The sequence below is a fragment of the Nesoenas mayeri genome (assembly GCF_963082525.1).
Source record: "Nesoenas mayeri genome assembly, chromosome: 2".
Classification (NCBI taxonomy): domain Eukaryota; kingdom Metazoa; phylum Chordata; class Aves; order Columbiformes; family Columbidae; genus Nesoenas; species Nesoenas mayeri.
This window is the reverse complement of record NC_137543.1, coordinates 133,844,403-133,860,855: the sequence shown is the minus strand read 5'-3', so window position 1 is coordinate 133,860,855 and position 16,453 is coordinate 133,844,403. Positions and strand designations below refer to the sequence as shown.

At 36.7% G+C, this 16,453-nt stretch overlaps 1 protein-coding gene across 3 annotated transcripts in view; it reads right to left on the bottom strand.

Moving 5' to 3' along the window:
* Window positions 1-16,453, bottom strand: part of DGKB (diacylglycerol kinase beta) — a gene marked incomplete at both ends in the record, with an annotated part of 317,768 nt that overhangs the window by 264,154 nt on the left and 37,161 nt on the right. For 2 of the 3 annotated variants that reach the window (XM_080340721.1, XM_080340722.1), the window contains one exon: window positions 14,410-14,430. The exons of the other annotated variant lie outside the window; for it this stretch is intronic. In XM_080340721.1, coding sequence (XP_080196847.1) covers window positions 14,410-14,430 — 21 coding nt within the window. The remainder of the gene's footprint in view (window positions 1-14,409; window positions 14,431-16,453) is intronic. 3 annotated transcript variants of the gene reach the window in all.

The window sequence follows — 16,453 nt, the reverse complement described above, 5'->3', positions numbered from 1 at the left end:
GTGACTGATTATTGAACTAAGTATTACTTTGAAAACTCACAGTATTGGTACAATAGCCCAGAGCACAGTGTAAGATAGCCCAGAGCACATTCAGAGCACACGTATCAGGACCCCAAAATGAAATTTCATGCTCTCTAGTTTATTAATTAGATAATGGCTTAACAGAACATACAAAACTGCAACCAAAGGCACCTATGGAGCTCACAGGGACACACCTAACAAGTCTTATGTTTTCCCATAATAAGGCAGACAACAAGCAGGGGACTTTTGGGAATTCAGAGAATTGAAGGCCACTTGTCGTTTTCTAGGCGGCAAGATGTTTTGCTGGTATTTGTCAAAGAGAAACAAATCACCATGTCTTAAATAGGTTCTAATAGTCAAATGAGAGGGCTGAGATGCACAACATTACTTAGGGAAAAAACATTGTTGATTTGAAACATTTGTCATTTAGGTTAATTTGGTTTTGCTTTTGCCAGCAAGTCAAGAGCTGATTAATGAAACATCATTGATTATTTCTCCTGGTAAGAGAGAAGTAATTTAATTACTTTTAAGTAATTATTACTTTTTAAGTAATTACTACTTTTTAAGTAATTACTACTTTTAAGTAATAAAATGGACCATAGAATCATAGAATAGCTCAAGTTGGAAGGGACCCATACTGAGTCCAAGTCCTTGCTTCTCACAGGACTAAATCATATTGACTAAGAGCATTGTCCAGATGCTCCTTGAACTCTGACAGGTTTGGTGCTGTGACCACTTCCCTGAGGAGCCTGTTCCAATGACCAACTCCCCTCTCAGTGAAGAACCTTTTCCTCAACTTCCCCTGACCCAACTTCTTTCCATTGCCTTGTGTCCTATTGCTGGTTACCAGATCTGCACCTTCCCCTGCGCTGCACAGAAGGTGTGAGCTGCCATGAGGTCACAGCAATGTAAAACATTAACATCCCATTTTATCCTGCTAATATAGAACCACTAAAGAGAAAGGTGTTCTGAAACATATCAAGAGAGCTTAAGACAATTTCATTTTTATCTCAGAAATAACTGTGACACAACTGCATACTTATCAATGATGCTACTCAGTTACGTACCGGATTTTAAAACAGCTTATCCATCATTGATGTATAAAACACACTGTTGCTGTCTTTGTTTCTAGATGAAACAGGACAGCAACTTTTTATCCTTAATAATTAAGGGATAAAGCCACATTATACCACAAAAATCAACCTGAAGAAAGTACCCCATGCTTCAGGAAGATTCCATTTCTCCATAGAAAACTCTTATACAACTCCTTTAGTTCAGAACAGTGAATGCAGCATTTGGAGGGAACAGACTAGCATGAAATCAGCTTGAAATCATGCCAGAAAAAGAAAACGGAAATTCGATTTTCAAAATGCCTCAGTGATTTTGGAATCTGAGTCACAGTATAAATAATTTTTACAACAACTTTAATATCATTTCAACACTTTGGAGCAGGGATTTATCTCCCCCTGCCTTCTCTATATTGTTTCATTTTTCTTTTATATTTATGAGACGTAGAAATTTTGTGTCCACATGAAATAAGCTGTTGCCCACTAAGGCTGAGACCTAAGTGCCCCGGAGTGATGTTTTAAATGTGTATCACTGTCCTTACAAGTGACCAACACCACAGATTGCAAAATTTGACTGATCTTGTGCAAGTCATTATTTGGAATGCAGAATTGACAAGAGGGTATCTATGCTGAGCTTCTAATCCAGAACACCTCATTTGAGACACAAGTTCAGTGAAACCAATAAAGCTCTCACCTACTGAACACAAAAATAGCAGAGACTGAAAAAAATTGCCTCCACAAGGCTCAAGCTGGGCATAAAAAGTGTTTTAGCTATTTTGCTAAATTACACACAAAGAGGAATTATCAAGCGAAAAAGAGAAACAGAAGAAAAAAACATGTAAAGACATGTAAAATACTTCTACTACATAAAACTTTTTTTTTTTTTTAAATTAACCTTGCCTGTGGATTTTATGTATATACTGCTAAAAATATTCCTTGAGTTTACAGTTTAAACTTTTAAACTGCTGACTGAGTGAGACTGGTTCACCAAACTGCCAGCAATAACTATACTCTTAATGCTACATCTTTTCCATTTATGGGTTTAGAATTATGTCTGGGCAGAGGTTTTGATTAATAAATAAGGTCACAATTATGTGTTTCTTCCAGAAGACTCTCTTTCTCAAAGATGCTCAAACTTTACCATATTTCCTAAAGTTGGTCAGATTATAATTTACCCCAGTGTCCTCCAAAGCTATTGTTCCAAAATGCCTTGTATTTTCTGTCCAGGAAAGACAACAGATATCGAAGTAACACATGACTTGGCTGCCATGTCCATTTATTATATTTGACACCCTGACTGTGACTGATTAGCGTGCCCAGCAAAGGAAAAAATAAAGTGGGTGGTTGTACTATAAGCTTGTTCTGCAGTCGAATTTCTTCAGCTGAAAGTGCTTCATCCTCTGCTCTAACGTGCTCTGTGACTTGTATTCCTCTGGGAAAGCAGCAACATTCATACGACCAGAGTTCGGATGCTGCACATCCAAAAGCTTTCAAATGATGCTGAAAGTTGGTTAGCGGCTGGTGACTTGAATACACATCAAAAATGTTTATAATAGCCCAAAATGCAGATGCAAAACCACATGCTGTAGTCAAAGGACGTGCAACAGTCCTGCCTAAAGGAGATCTATGCATAGATCTGTTTCACAGAAGAGAGAAATACAGTATTATGAGCATTTCTCCATTTTGCAATTATGCAGTATTTTTATTTTTTCCCCATGCAACTTTACCGTTCTAAAATATGAAAATTTGTCAGTAAGTAACTACCCTTCCTGTTATTAGTAGCATTTCCCCTCAGCTCCAGCTACTTTTTAAAGGAAGCACACAATGTTTTGGTAACCAAAAAGACTATAAGAGGAAGGCAGAGGACTTTAATTTTCCAGACTAACAGGAATCATGTTCACTCTTCTATGTAAACCCTTTAAATCTCACTGTCATATCAGAATTTCCAGATTAAAAGTTCAATAACTTTTGGTAGGGTTTGAAAATAATTTATTTCTGTTAATGAATTCACAAGCATTAATTTAACCGTTCAGATCAATAACATTAGAATAATTTATAATGGTTGATGTTGTTTTCTTCAGCATGCAGGCTAAGTGCTTAATTTTCAACAGTTGCTTGGTTTCCAGAAGCTCCAGTTGAATTAAAATGAACTTGAGAAAGAAGGATTTAGCATTTCAGAAGGCATTTTCCATGACGTTTCCCAAGTGAGGGGATGAGAGCGTGAGAGGATGTACCACACTGACTACAATTAACCTGACGCATGAATTAATTCATTTCCTTTCACAAGAGACTATCCAGGGCATAGGGAGATTATGATCACAAGGTTAGGGATCTCAGGAAAATTTTCAACATTACAGGGAGGTATAAAGGGACATAGTTGTCGCAGCCACTAGTTATTCAGACGAACATGAAAGACATTTCAAATCATTTGGCCTAAATGTTCTGAGGAGAGAGAGGTGGAGGGAAGAACAAAAATCTGTGCAGTTTGAGCTTTGATTCAAATAAAAAGGTACCAAAAAGCCTTGCCTGTAGGTCACAAAAATGTAGGTGTTTTTACATTAATCATATACCACTGGATTCCTCTTTTTATATGACAAACAACTGATTCACCAAGCTTACTAAAGTTCATTTTCTTATGTCTTACAAATATAAAGTTTACAATATAAAACTTCATAAATCTTTAAAATCATCTATATTATTAATAAAACTTTGTTTCATAATGAAACATTTTGATATAAGCCCAGAGAAGTGCACATTCAAAAACACCATTGAATTTCAGCTAATTTAAACCATAATATCCATGTAACACTCATTTTACTACTATTTTTAGAAGTCGTTCTTATCATTTCCTGTTTATAGATTGTGTCAGTTTCCGATTACCTAAAATTAAAAAAAAAAAGTGTATATATATATAGAGATATATATCTATATATATCTATATATATATATCTCCACCTTGGAGAAAAGCAAAGGAGAAAGGACAGAAACAAGAAGCAAAATTGTACGGTTTTAGCTGTTAATTTTTTTTTAGCAAATAAAATGTGGCAATCGTTAAATATTTTTTAGCTTTTCTGAAAATAAACATGAAACTGGACTCACTATGACACAATGCAGAGGAAAATAAAAAATTATGCATACTTTTTTTGGTGATGATTTGTCAGGGAAAATCTATAACATTTAATTAACCATCCCCCAAATTTCAAAATTAATCCCAGTACAAAACTGCCAACAAGAATTTAATCCATACCTATTTTTTTTCTGTAAGCTCACCCCAAATAAATCCATACAACAAAGTGAAAAAGAAGCAGCACACCAAAATTTATGACTTCTAAATGATTAACTGACCACAGAAAGAAGGTTCTGGATTTTCCCCACTGCATCCAAGTACTATACATAACACAAAAGATTTACAGAAAAAGGCATCCTAAGGTGTCTTGTACGTCTTTACTAAGTGTGTCCATTCCTGAATATCCTGTGATAAGGCATGACTTTCACTTGACAACACTGTGCAGACTAAGAAACCTGTTATTTGATTTCAGCCTAAAGCTGGACATTGGTATTGTATTGATGGCCTTATTCATACTGGGATTTTAAAGGACTCTCTCAAGTGCTACTAATCCATAAAGCACTTCTACTTTATAAACCCTTTATGCTTTTTACTTTTACTTCCTAAGGTGTTCACAAACTTGTTTCTGAACATAAAGAAAAATGTTACAGTCTTCAGTGGGTTGAAGATTTCATCACATCTAATGCAATTAGGGTAGATAAATCTGTATAACCAGATTCCACTATACATGTTCACGGGGAAAATAAACAAACAAACAAACAAAAAAGGCACTGTGCAACAAGTGCAATGAAGTCCCCCATGGCCTTGTAAAGGCACAGAAAAAGCAACAGATATTCCCACCTTTTGGAAAAGAAAAATCTCCTGTAAAGACACCTCCCCAGTGGGGGTTACACCTTGGCTGAATTCCCTTGTTTGCCTGAGGAAATTCAAACCTGTATCTTTTTCTCTAGGGAGTATCCAAGTATCAGAAAAGAGCTAAAGATTCACTGAGGGAAAAAGAAGTTTCTGTATGCCTATGCCAACAAAACAATTATTACCTGTAAAGATGTTGCTGAACAAATTACTCAAATAGTCCTTTGAATGAGGTGATCTGAACATCTTTAAGAAATCAGGCTAGTCAGGGGAATGTATCAAAACGGATACCAAAATGTTGCACCTGTTAAGGCAGTACTTCTGAACACAGCAAAGAATTTAAGATGCTTAGATAACTTTTCTAGAAAATGGCTAAGACAGCTTTTTTATTTCTTTTCTTTTTTAAATTGCCATACCACAGTTGGGTGCTAACTTCACTCAGAGTGGAAGTAACCCATTTTGGATCTAAGCATATGCTAAAAGAAACAAATCAAATTTATGTACTGCATATACATAAATAAATATTAATGTACACAACCTATTATATACAGTGTTATTTATTAAATGAAGCAGAAAACAGCAATTATAGATTGTTCAGAGAGGTCATTCGGTGCTTCTGAGACTATGGCACGTCATCTCTCATACTCCATTTATTTTACAATTAAATTCTGGCAAATATCCATTAATCCAAAACACTTGACAGGCTTTTTTAATGTTAATGCCATGAACATATTACATACCAAAAGTTTCATCACTGCAAATAACTCACTATTACTTTCTTATCTTTAAGAATAGCAGAAGCAGTTTTTGTAACAATGAAACAAGACAGACTAATCTGTCTTATTTCCAGACACTACGAGAACGTTCCTGTTGTGATGTCTGACTAAGCAAATATAGACAGATTTGCACAGAACTTCAGTTTCAGCCAAATTTGTCTTGTTAGAGAACCCATACCCAACCATTGTCTTGTGGTGGAAATTTTTCTGAAGCTTATGGCATCCTTCACTTTACAATAAAGCTACAAACACAAACAATTATGATTTGCTCTGCCAACTCCCATTACTTTGAAGAAAATTCCCTCAAAGAGCCCTTTAAGGACCAGGATAAAACAGAAATAATTAGGCCAAGAATTATACTCATAATAATATTCTTGAAATAATAAAAACCAGTTACTCAAGGAACTCAGTTACAATGTCTTATAGATATTGTAAAATATAAGAATATAAACCAAAACAACACTAGCTATATGGATATACAAAGTGGCAGCTGCACAAGGTAATGCCATATAGCACCTTTTTTGTCTAAACTAAAAATCTGAAGGGAGAGAGATAATGCCATTTATCCACAGATGGGAGTATGTGGGGAGGTAAAAACTGAGCCAGGCAGGCACAGAGGGAAACAGCAGCAACTACTGATCCTTCTTCCAAACTCATAATCTCTAGTTCTGAATTCTTTTCCTCCTTTCCAGAAGCAGCCAATGAGGCATCACTGGGTCAGTGTGTATGGGGTGGAGAGGAAGGCTAGAAATGAGCTACAGACCCCACATTTGGACTCTTGAGAGATTTCAACCACATCTGAAGGCAATGTTTTTAAGAAATAATCTGCACTCTAGTCAAAGAACTGAGTTAAGATCTAGAACAAAGTCACTCCATGGAACACTATATTTCCCTCTTCCACAGCTGCTAAAAACTCTTGGGAAACTCCTTAATGGCTTTAAGCAAGCATTCTTATATGCTTTCCTATTTTTTTATAACAATACATTTTAAAAGCCAATTCTGCAGAAAATTCTTTAGCCTGGGCTTTTATTTTTCTTCTCTGCCTCAGGAATCTGATCACTAGTGTATTCTTTTCAATGTACCACAAGAAATCCTATGACAAAACGACAAGCACACGTAAAAAGATACAAACAAATGACAATCATTGAACTAGGAAAAAATGACAGTCAAGATTCCTTAATAACAAGAGTTGAAAGTCACCATGAGATTAAAGTCCTGTCAGCTTAAAAGATAAACAAATTACAATTTTCAGGATAAACTCCATTTTTCAAGAGTTTCCAGGATGACACCTATCACACTGACTACAGAATTCTCAATTCTGAAGAAATAAAAATATTAAAAGTAGCTTGGGATTTTTATAGGTATTAAAAAATCTCACTTTATTCACAGTTAACAAAGTAGTGTGGAATTTTGTTCTACTGTGACTGCACAGAATACTACAAAACGGACAATACAGCAACTACTACTTTTGATACCACTATCATGACCATATGCACATTTCTTTGCACTTACCCCATGTATCTCATAGAATTATGACGGGAAGCTTTTAACCTACTAATACCACTAAAGAATACATATATCTTACTTCTCTTTCTCCTCTATACCAGCAGAGCTCTTACATCCCACTCACCAGTTTCTTTTGAATCGCAGATTCCCAGAATATATAAGACTCCAAGGAAAAGAAATGGAGGTCAGTCTATGTTTAATATGCTTGAAAAAAATCTCCAGTTGCTATGATAAGAGTTCTGTTTCTTCTCAGGCAGTCACTGATAAGTGCATTACACTAATTTAGTGCTAGTTCATAGAAGCTGAGTCTCCCAGCCTTGGAAAAGACAGGAATTGAAACACTGGTTTCCAAGTAGCAGCTGTGACTATGCTTGGCAAAATAACCGACAACTTCAGGTGTCTTCTAATTTTGTATCAGCAGCTGAGGGAATGAGGGCTGTTTATCCTGGAGAAAAGAAGCCTGAGGGGAGACCTTATTGCTGTCTACAGCTACCTGAAAGGAGGTTGTAGCATGGAGGGTGTTGGTCTCTTCTCCCAAGTAGCAAGTAATAGGACAAGAGGAAATGGCCTCAAGTTGCACCAGCAGAGGCTAAGATTGGATATTAGGAAAAAATTCTTCACAGAAAGGGTTGTCAGGCATCAGAACAGGCTTTCCAGGGAAGTGGTTGAGTCACCATCCCTGGAGGTGTTTAAAAGGCACTTAAATGAGGTTCTTATGGGCCTGGTTTAGTGCTAGAGTTAGGTTATGGTTGGACTGATGATCCTGAGGGTCTCCTCCAACTTAAATGATTCTATATATACACCAATACTCAACTAAAAATACAGGGTCTGCTCAGGTCTCTGATCTTCTGATTAAGGCTACAACAGGCTATCAAAGTGCCTTAAAATAACTGATTCTGTCCAGAAAGCAGAATGGCTTCTAACACCTTGTATGCCAGGGAGAAAGAGGCTTAACTCCACATGCATTAACAGGTTTGTAGGTTATAAAATCTGCCTTAAAAAATCTGTCACGGCTAACTGAAAGCACAGGATCACCTCTACAAATTCCCATGTCTTTGCAGAGAACAGCAACCAGAGCAAATGTACTATGTTCTGCTCATCCTCCACCACATATTGAATAGGAACAATCTCAGGTGACTGGTCATATACAACAATGTTGCTTTCTACTTTCTTCAAATGGGTGATGTCATAAAATTTCCCACACTTTATCTCTTTTGTAGTGAAAATCTGCATTGGCGAGAGCTGATGAATCATGTGCATGAGACCCACAGGAATCATAAAAAAGAACACACAGGAAGCTATAAACCAACAATTTGAGACACTCTTGGCAACTTTCACCGGACTCTTCTTGCAAGATATGAAACATTCATACAGCTATTGGATTCCCCAAACCAATTAAGCTTTCCCCCTCTCTGTGCTAAGCAGGAGTTAATATTCCTTAAATTATGCATTTCAGGTTGTGGTGTCCCTGACTAGGAGTGTGATTATAGGTAAAATAAGCCAGCTGCAGGAACTCATCCCTTGTTCCTCCATCTCACAGAGCAGAACTGACGCATGGGGTGGGTGAAGAAGTGACTGAAAAAAGGAAATACTACACTGTGAGTATTTGACTTCTTCCTTTCTCCTACTGCAGTTAAGCTGTGCCATTTTATAACCTGTTCTGCTTCACCGATGGCACACAGGAATGTAAGACCAAGAAAAATCCAAGTATGCATACTGTGAGGATGTATGCATCTATGTGTGTGTTCTGTGCCAACATACACAGAATTCTACATGGTATAGACATCACAACTCAGTATATCCTGATACTGAGAATACACAAAACATAGTTTCTCATTTAAAAATAGGATGTATATCAGTAATGCAAATTCTGCATCCTTTACTGTATTGTGAAGACAACTGTTCAAAAGCTTTAGTTATGCTTATTATATTATAAAGAAAACTATTCAGAGGTTTTAACTATGCTATGTAATATCTGAACTCCTACCATATTAAGATGTTTGAAGAGAACAAATATTTAGAGAGATAAAAAATTTACAGCTTTTGACTCAACATGTACCCTATCACAAAACTGCAGAAGAGGTCTAACTGCCTCCTCTATTTTCCAAGCTGATTTAAGAGCAAAAACCAGTTCTGCTGGATGACATGAAGAAGGAAGGAAAAGAAGCTGTATCATTCCACTTTCTTTCTCCTCACAAGATGCAAAAAAGCAACTTATTAATAGTCTCTTGACAAAAGATTTGTCATTGTGGGTGGGTCAGGGCAGGGAGGGGTAGAATAATAACTCCTCTTATTCCTCCCCACCACATTGGTCACATTAAATGGGAACAAGACATGATCCAGTGTTTGGAATTAATCTCCGTCCATAAATTCTTTTAAAATCCCACATTCTCTTTGGTCTTTTTCTTTTTAAATTGGTACAGAGTATTTCAACAGAAGCCACTGTTTTTGTCATCCTGAAAAAAATAATAAAAGAGAGGGGAAAAATAAAATAAATAGTTCATTCCAGCAGACTTCCATGAAATATGGTTTTCACTTATTAAAAAGAACAGTTCAGAGATAATGGAAAGAGAATTATGTTGAAATATAATTGTCAGTTAATTACTTTTAAAATTACGTTGCTGATCTCCAAATGGTGCCAAAAATGTAGAGTGTAATCAGCTTTAATCTACTGACAGTAATAGCTCTGGGTTATTTTTGTTTGTGGGTAGGTCCACTTAATTGATTATTTTCTTTTAAACAATTTATATTGACCGAACATCTGAAAAATGAGCTGTTGAGAAGGAAATGATGTTAGAGAGCCTTTATTCACACATAATGCTACGACAACAATCACACGCATCAATGCTAGTGCATTAGTGACAATTACATGACTAGCTGTGAAAAGCAATGTTAAAGCACCCCCAGTAAAAGTCCAGGTTTTGAAGATTCATTGATTCTGACAATGTTGCAAAAGCTGACTTTTTCCAAAATACATAGAAAAAAAGCAGAGACCATACTGAGGGCTAATTAACTCGAAAACATGAATTACATGAGAATGCATAGGTTTATGGTCTTCAAAATGTATTTCTAATATTTATATGGCAAAAATTCAAATTAAATTTTGAATTCCTCATGGAGATTGTAATTGTACATCAGGGTGAAGTTTGTTTAAAATTGAAAGTCTTTAGAATTTTCTGATCTAAAATTTGATTTAATCAAATTTGTACATAATTCATTTTGAAAGTTCTAGTAACCAAGTACAATTATTTCTTAGATAAAGCAGCATTTAAATTCTCATCAACTGAGATGAAAGTTTACAAGGGGAAAAAAAAATAAAAATCACATGCTCTCACAGGCTGCTCCTACCAAATATTCCATATGGCCAAATAATATTTGGATATTATCAATAATACAGACATATAGAACTGCCAAAATTTTTCCTCAGCTAGCATGTATCTTCAAAGAGGTAAACTCAACAAAGCATCCAAAATGGAAATAGGAAGACTCAATTTTTATACAATAATTAGATTTTTAAGCATAATCTTGTACTATCTTCTCATGTTATTGTAATAAATTGATGCTAATTACAAAAATAAATCTGGAATGTATTCACCAACCACCACAGTCTCATCCCAGTCTTGTTTCTGGGCAAGAAAAAATAAAAATTTACTACTGGCAAATCTTCTTTACTACATGATTATATAGATGTGTAAGGATATATTGTTCTTCAGAAAAAAATAAAATAAAATAAATAAATATATCTATATATAAAACCACCACCAAACCACATCCGGTCATAATTAAATACTCTGGGTGAGGCACTTTAACCTGTCTTTCCTGATTCAACCTGAGTAAACCTACAGTAGGTTAAACATGTTTAAAAATGTAAACCAGAAACTAACAAAACAAACAAAAATCAGACTGTTCTACAGCTTTGTCAGTGCCTGCAATTTTGTAGGCAAATAAAATATCCCTGCCCTGTCTCTGGACCAGGCAACATAAACACCTGCAGAACTGTTTACAAGCACCACATAGTCCTTAATTACCAAACTGTTACAAAGAGGACGTAAACCAAAGAACACTGTAACACCAACACAGCACTGATTCCATGGCTTCAGAGTTCCCACTGTTAGAAATTCAACAGGATTTCAACATTAAATGCGGTTCTCTTAAGAAAATGTCTTCATTTGGTTTTGTTTCACAGACTCCAAAGGCTCATTAGCCAAATACCCCTCGCCTGTGATTTCTTTCACGGCATTAATTCAGACACATAGTGATCAAATGAAGGTACAGCATAATACAATTAAAATTACTATTATTTAAAACTACGGACAGATACTTTTCCATTGATGTTGAACACATCTTAGTAGTTGCACATTAAAAAAAAATCTATCACCAATAACTAGCAGAATAAATAGTTGTCACTCATAATTTTGCATAAACATTACACCATTGCATGCATACTTGACCTGAAATGCATCAATTTTAAATGTTCATTGATGGCAATATAAAACTCAAGAAATACACTAAAGGTACACTTTCTGGAGGAATTTATTTCTATGTTTATTTCACTTTAAGAAAAGAACAACTTAGCTGATAAATTAATATGAAAATATGAATATAGTATTTTCATACTTTCTAAGTCAGTATCATAATTGGTACCATATTTAAACTGTTTCCATACTGTTAGAGGAGCTGAAATATTGTCAGAGTAGTCTTTTACTCTTCAATAAAAGACATTAGTATGACCCTCCACTTTTTTTTTCTCTTTTAAAAATGGTGTAGCTTTAAGCAGCATACTCCTCTGGCCTTAATGTCAAGACAGCTTAAAATTCTCTAACAACTTCTATCTAAATACTGATAGTGGTACCCTAACAAAATCAAAAAATAATCTCTTTTCCTTTTAAAATACTTTGAAACAGTATCCAGTGTACATCAAAGCAGGAAAATAGTCCTTAAGTTTGGCATTTAACGCATTATGAGAATAGGTAACAGGTAAATAAAAGCAATATGAGGCTCACAGAGCTTAAACGTAAGGTCCTGAGCAACGCAAAAAAAAGTAGAGGAAAAAAAGGACAAAAATGGGATCTTAAGGCCGAGAGGAGAAGTATCACAAGGGAAGGAAGAAAACAAGTATGGAGAGATGTTAGCACTGACTGAAGGAGACAGAGGGACCACTAAAGATCATTAAAGAAGTTCAAAACTGAACGGTTTTGCAGCAGAAGTTGACTATCTGGAACATCTTATGTCTCAGTGCCCTCAACACTTCCCACAGAAAGCAGGCTCACAGCCAGACTGCCAGCATCTCTGCCTGGCAGGCTTCCCAAATCTACAGCTATCCAGGAAGCTCTTTCCCTAGAAATTCTGCCTGGAGACCCGGAAAAACAGAGTGCTCAGTGTCTGAAGGGCAGAGTTTTTGGCTGGTGACACTCACAAGTTGCTAATTTTTTTCACTTATGTAGCTACAAAGATTCAACATCCTTTCTTGGTCCTCAGTTATCAACATGTGAGGGACAGGCTTCTCCTTCATAATAAATACACTATAATTCTCCACACCCTTCTGCAAATTAGTTACAATTTCAGTTAATTTTGTCTCACCATTTGGTTGAAAGCAGAAAGATGTGGTTTCTGCAGTACCTTTTTATAGAAAATTAAATCTTCCTACCTCTAGTAGAAATACTTCACTTTATATATTATAATAAGGCAAAGTCTTTACAGTAAATTACTATCTTCTGTCAGATCAAAGACTGTAGCAGAGGGAAACAGCACAAGAATCCTTCTTTCAACCCACACTTATGTGTGCTTGAAATTTTAAATAGTTTTCCACTTATGTCAATGGGCATAAGACAGTACCTTTTCTTGTCTTGTTCTCAGACCACCATGGTCACAGGAATATCACCACAATGACCCAGCAATATATTTCTCTTCTTCATGATCAAACCAAAACGATGCTTTGCAATTATCTTGTGATCTACTACCATACACAACAATTTATCTAACAATGCCACTAGTCCCAGGGTAAACCACACTGTAATCTGCACTACTGCATTTTGTTCCGTTTCCATTTACTATAGTCAATAATGTCATCAAGCTTTTCCAGCATAATATTCAGATTTTTCTCCATTTTAGCAATAATTCCCGAATTTGGTTTAGCAAGTTCATTCTATTAGTATCCATCTATTTTTGACAAGGTTATCAGCAAAAATACTGAGATTAGTCTCAAGACCAGTCCTAGACACACTGCTTTAACCTGAATACCTTCTCTTTCAGGACCCATTGCAATCAGTCTGTTAGCTTACTAAAAAAGTAATGTTGGTCATCTGAAGAAAACTGAGCCCTTCTGCGAACAGGTAGGACTGCTCTCAGTAACACACCTCTAAAAGCTCAACTGGCCTTTGACCCCAGAAACTGAGGGGTTCCTACAAAAATAAACCTTTCAGTCTCTTGACTTTTTCCTTCTTCTCAAGTTCCATCTGCCTCTTCACAGTAAAGCAGAGGCTTTTTAATACCTCTGTGCTACAAAGGAAGAATAACTAGGTCATTTAAAAAAACTAGTTCATTTGATTAGTCCTTCTTCCCTAGCTTTTTTTTTTTCCTTCTTCTTCTTTTTGATCATTGTATTTTTATACCTGCTTTCAGGCTCCTGAAGCTTCTCAGGAAGTCCTGAGTTGATGCTCAGCTCTTTGACCATTTCTCTTGCAATTGCTGTAAAGTCGCACTCACTTAAAGCACACCATAAACCTTATTCAAATGATTAAATCTGCATTTTTAAGCCTTCTACCTATAAATGGTGTTATGTGATTATAGAAACAGTATTTTTTATCTCCTTAGTAAGCTGAAATTTCTGTGATAAGTATGAAACCAGTTAAATGTTTGCTCTTAAATTACTTTTCATATTTCTCTGAATTAATGTTAGCAAAACTATGTACTGTGAATGACCAAAATGGAATTGACCTAGTGAAAAAGTCTGCCAGCAGAAAAAGAGTGCACTTTGCTCTCTGCTTTAAATATTTGTTTATTATCTGACAGAATAGACACATGCAGCATTTATTAGTAGAAGTGACATCTCAAAGGAAGCCTATAAAAGACACTACTCCTATGCATAACAAAAATAAAAAATAAAATTAAGATTACTTACTTGATTAAGTATATCTTGTTTCTGTAACGCATGCAAGGAAAGAAAGAACACACGTACATTAGTGCAGTGTCGTAACACTCAGGCTCTGTTTTCATAATAGAGCTATTTTTGATGGAAGGTTAGTGATGTAGATGAACAGGTTTAAGACATTAGGCAGAATATCCCATTTTCTTGCATTAGCACATATGACAAGAAAATGGTTCTAAGTCAGCATTCTAGTCTTGATTAGAAAGCGCAAGCAATTTATTTTTAACCATGCAATGACAGATAACCAAGGAAAAAAGTCAATACAATGCCTATCTTTCACCTCTGTTTACTTTAAAAAAAAAATCAAACCAAAACATAACAAATTACTTGTTGCCAAGAATAGCTGTTAATGAAACAACTTAGCAGAAGTGAATACAATGATAAATTCCATGAGTACATTAACAACTAAAGGAGGGCTAAGGAGAATCTCAATCCTTTACTGGATGCGAGTGGAAACACAGTGACAAAAAATGAGGACAAGGCTGAGGTACTTAATGCCTCTTTGCCTCAGTCTTTAATAGTAAGACCATTTGTTGTCTGGGTACTCAGGTCACTGAGCTGGAAACAGGGATGGGGAGCAGAACGAAAACCCCATAATTCAAGGGAAAACGGTTGGCAACCTGCTACACCACTTGGACATACATAAGTCTATGGGGCCACACAGGATCCACCCAAGGGTACTGAGGGAGCTGGCAGAGGTTCTTGACTAACATGATCTCCTTCTATGACAAGGTGACCCACTTAGTGGACAAGGGAAAGGCTGTGGATGTTGTTTACCTGGACTTCTGTGAAGCCTTTGACACTGTTTCCCACAGCATTCTCCCAGAGAAACTGACTGCTCATGGCTTGGACAGGTGTACTCTTCACAGGTTAATAAACTGGCTGGATGGCTGGGCCCAAAGACTTGTGGTGAATGGAGTCAAACCCAGCTGGTGGCTAGTCATGAGTTGTGTTCTCCAGGGATCAGTACTGGGCCCAGTTCTGTTTAATCTCTTTATCAATGATCTGGATGAGGGGACTGAGTGCACCCTCAGGAAGTGTGCAGACAACACCAAGTTGAGTGGATGTATTTATCTACTGGAGGGTAAAATGGCCATACAGAGGGATCTGGACCAGCTGGATCGATGGGCTGAGGCCAACTGTATGAGGTTCAACAAGGCCAAGTGCCAGGTCCTGCACTTGGTTCACAACAACCCCAGGCTTGGGGAAAAGTGGATGGAAAGCTGTCTGATGGAAAGAGACCTGGGGGTGTCGGTCAACAACCAGCTGAACATGAGCCAGCAGTGTGCTCAGGTGGCCAAAAAGACCAACAGCATCCTGGCTTGTAACAGAAATAGTGTGGCCAGCAGGACTAAGCAAGCGAACATGCCCCTGTACTCAACACGAGTATGCTGAGGCTGTACCTCGAATCCTGTGTTCAGTTTTGGGCCCCTCACTTCAAGAGAGACATTGAGGTGCTGAAGTGTGTCCAAAGAAGAGCAATGAAGCCGGTGAAGGGTCTGCAGCACAAGTCTGATAAGGACTGTGGCTGTTTAGCCTGGAGAAAAGGAGGCTGAGGGGAGACCTTATGGCTCCCTAAAACTACCTGAAACGAGGTTGTAGCATGGAGGGTGTTGGTCTCTTCTCCCAAGTAACAAACGATAGGACAAGAGGAAATGGTCTCAAGTTGCACCAGGGAAGGTTTAGACTGGATATTAGGAAAAACTTCTTCACGGAAAGCATTGTCAGGCACTGGAACAGGCCACCCAGAGAAGTAGTTGAGTCTCTGTCCCTGTAGGTGTTTAAAATCTGTGGTGCTCACAGACTTGGTTTAGTGGTGGACTTTGCACTGTTAGGTTAACAGTTGAACTTAATGATATTAAGGGTCTTTTCCAACCTAAATGACTCTATGGTTCTATAAACACTAACAAGCACTGTTGCAAAAGTCATCATTATATGCTGCTTTAGTTTCTAATAATTTTTATTCCCTTGAATAAAGGTGGGTGCCGTATTAATTTTCTACTTTAATCAAAACTCC